The following is a 2,500-nucleotide window of genomic DNA, read 5'->3' as shown; positions in this document are numbered from 1 at the left end:
TGCATTGAAGTGAGAAAAGATTACTCTTTGCATGCGGAAACGTTCATTGGTTGTATCCTGTTTTCAGTGATGATAAGAGTATGATGTGCAGGTGAATGATGAGAGTGCTGAATATTTTTGTATCTCTTCATGTTTGATGGCTGCAGTATCTCAGTATCAGGAAAGCCACTGCAAGTACGGGGTTACATCTTTAACAGCTGCAGGGATCCTAGTCAAATTCTCTTGTACAAAAGGTGGCATTCTTCAAGTACTCTTACCTGTGTGTGACTTTGGCTTTCAGACTTTTGCCAACAGATCTGATGTTCAGTTTATTTTGGAACTTCACCTTCATTTGCAAACCATTTGATAAAGATTTTACAGTTTTAACTGTATATGTGGTTTTAAGTGAACTTTTACAAGATGTTTATGGGAAAGTCTTCTAAGGAAGTTTTATTATTTATCTTTCCGTCTTATAAGTATGTCAGCAGTAACTTCTTTTCTTTCTACTTGAATATTTGTTTGTCTTCCCAAATCTAATGTTGTTTCTTCTCTTTTCAGCAGACTGAGAGTGTAGAGGATGGTGGTGGGGGAGATGGAGGTGACGGAGGAGGGGGAGGGGGAGAAGAGAAAGTTTCTGCCACAGCTAGCACACAGGTAACAGTTGATGCCAATGCCACCAGTGTCACCACCGTGACTGACAATGCAGAGGAGACATCTACCAAGACCACAACCAGCAAGTTTACAAAGACTACCAAGGTCAAGACGATAAAGATCGTCAAGAAGAAGAATCCTAATTCCCTCGTTGCCAATGCCATAGGCCAGTTCAACAAAAAGTCGGAGGAGGAGGTTTCACCTCCAAAGAAGATTGTCTTTAAAAAGAGCTCTGAATCTCCCAAGAAGGTACCTGGATTGCCCAAGAAGATCATTAAAACTGGTGAGAATGACAGTGACACCAAGACAACAGACAGTCCAGAGGCCAAAGATTCCTCTGACTCAAAGAAAGAAAATGGAGAGAAGACACCTACTAGTTCAAGAGCTTCAGCAGAGAAGAGCAGCAGTGAGAGTAAGGAAATCCCAGCAAAGAAAGAACCATCAGTGAAGAAAGAGTCTACAGAGAGAGAAGCCAGTACCCCTAAGACTGATGCCAAAGACACCACAGACAAGAAGGAGTTTTCTGCTAAGAGAGATTCGACAGAGAGGAAGGAATCCCCTGAAAAAGACTCCATTGAGAAGAAAGAGAGAGTGGCAAAGAGAGAATCATCAGAGAGAAAGGAAACCCCAGAGAAAAAGGAAACAGGTGAGAAGAAGGAGAGTATTGCAAAGAGAGATTCATTAGAGAGGAAGGAAACTCCAGAGAAGAAAGAAACAGTCGAAAAGAAGGAGAGTCCAGTAAAGAGAGGGTCAATGGAGAGGAAGGCAAGCCCAGCAAAGAGAGATTCTCTAGAGAAGAAAGGGACTATAGAGAAGAACAAATCAGTTGAAAAGAGAGACACACCAGAGAGTAGAGAGAGCCCCTTGAAGAAGAAGTCTCCCTTGAAGAAGGAAACACCTGAGAGGAAAGGCAGTCCAGCAAGGAAAACCCCACCAGCCAAGACAGAAAAGGAGGTGACAGAGAGCAAAGAGTCCTCAGATGTAAAGGCTGCAACAACCAAGGAAGCTGAAGGGAAGGAGGACATTGCTACGAAAGAAATTTCCAAAGAGAATGCTGAAGCCACTACAATTATAGATTCTCCCAAAGAAACAGCTCCAGATTCTCCCAAAGAAGAAGCTCAAGATAAGAGTGAGAGTGAAGACACTAAGGAACTGGCCAAGACAGAAGCATCTCCTGAACCAGAGCCTTCAACAAGGGTAAAGGAACCTAGCAGTGTCATAGAGATAACTAGAGCTTCCTCAAGTTCCTCAAGAAGCAGCAAGTCCCCATTGTCCGAGTATGTGGAGGGAGCAAAAGCCATTAGTGCAGAAGCGTCAAGTGGATCTGTGGACAAAGTTCTCACAAGTGAATCAGACAGTTGTGCAGAGGGTGCTAGTGCCACCCCATGTAGTAATGACTCTAAGCCTCGTGCTGACTCTTTATTAGACTCTGACTCAGAGCTGAGTAATGTGAGTGTGTTTGTTATAGTGCGTGACATGAGTAGCTTAACTGCGAGAGTCAACAAAGAAACGATTGTAACACCTGCCACATCAACATGTGGCGAGCTTATGCAGGAGGTAGGACGACGGTTCAAGTATGAGCCAGATTCCTTTTCTCTCATCCTGCAATGCTCCAATGGTGACCAGGTGAGTAGGCTTCTAATGGTCAAGTGATTGGCCAATTGATTATAATTTGTTCATTTTATGGTCTTCATAGTAAATATGATTATTATGCTTCATAGTTCACTCTTTTTTGTTCTCATCAAAATAGCATGATAACACAAAGGTTGATAATAGAACAAGTTAATGTGATGAATTATTTAGAATGCATTTTGCATATACTAGATGTTATGCATCATTAAATTTTATTGTAAAAGGCTAGCAAATTTAA

At 42.0% G+C, this 2,500-nt stretch overlaps 1 protein-coding gene across 1 annotated transcript in view; it reads left to right on the top strand.

Moving 5' to 3' along the window:
• Positions 1-2,258, top strand: part of LOC113819200 (neurofilament heavy polypeptide) — a gene marked incomplete at its 3' end in the record, with an annotated part of 10,624 nt that extends 8,366 nt beyond the window's left edge. Inside the window, 1 exon segment of the mRNA XM_070120239.1 lies at positions 538-2,258. Within this exon segment, the coding sequence (XP_069976340.1) occupies positions 538-2,258 (1,721 nt within the window).
• Positions 2,259-2,500: the final 242 nt, after the last annotated feature.

The sequence above is a fragment of the Penaeus vannamei genome, unplaced genomic scaffold (assembly GCF_042767895.1).
Source record: "Penaeus vannamei isolate JL-2024 unplaced genomic scaffold, ASM4276789v1 unanchor3928, whole genome shotgun sequence".
NCBI classification, from domain to species: Eukaryota; Metazoa; Arthropoda; class Malacostraca; order Decapoda; family Penaeidae; genus Penaeus; species Penaeus vannamei.
This window is presented reverse-complemented; position numbering and strand designations above follow the sequence as displayed.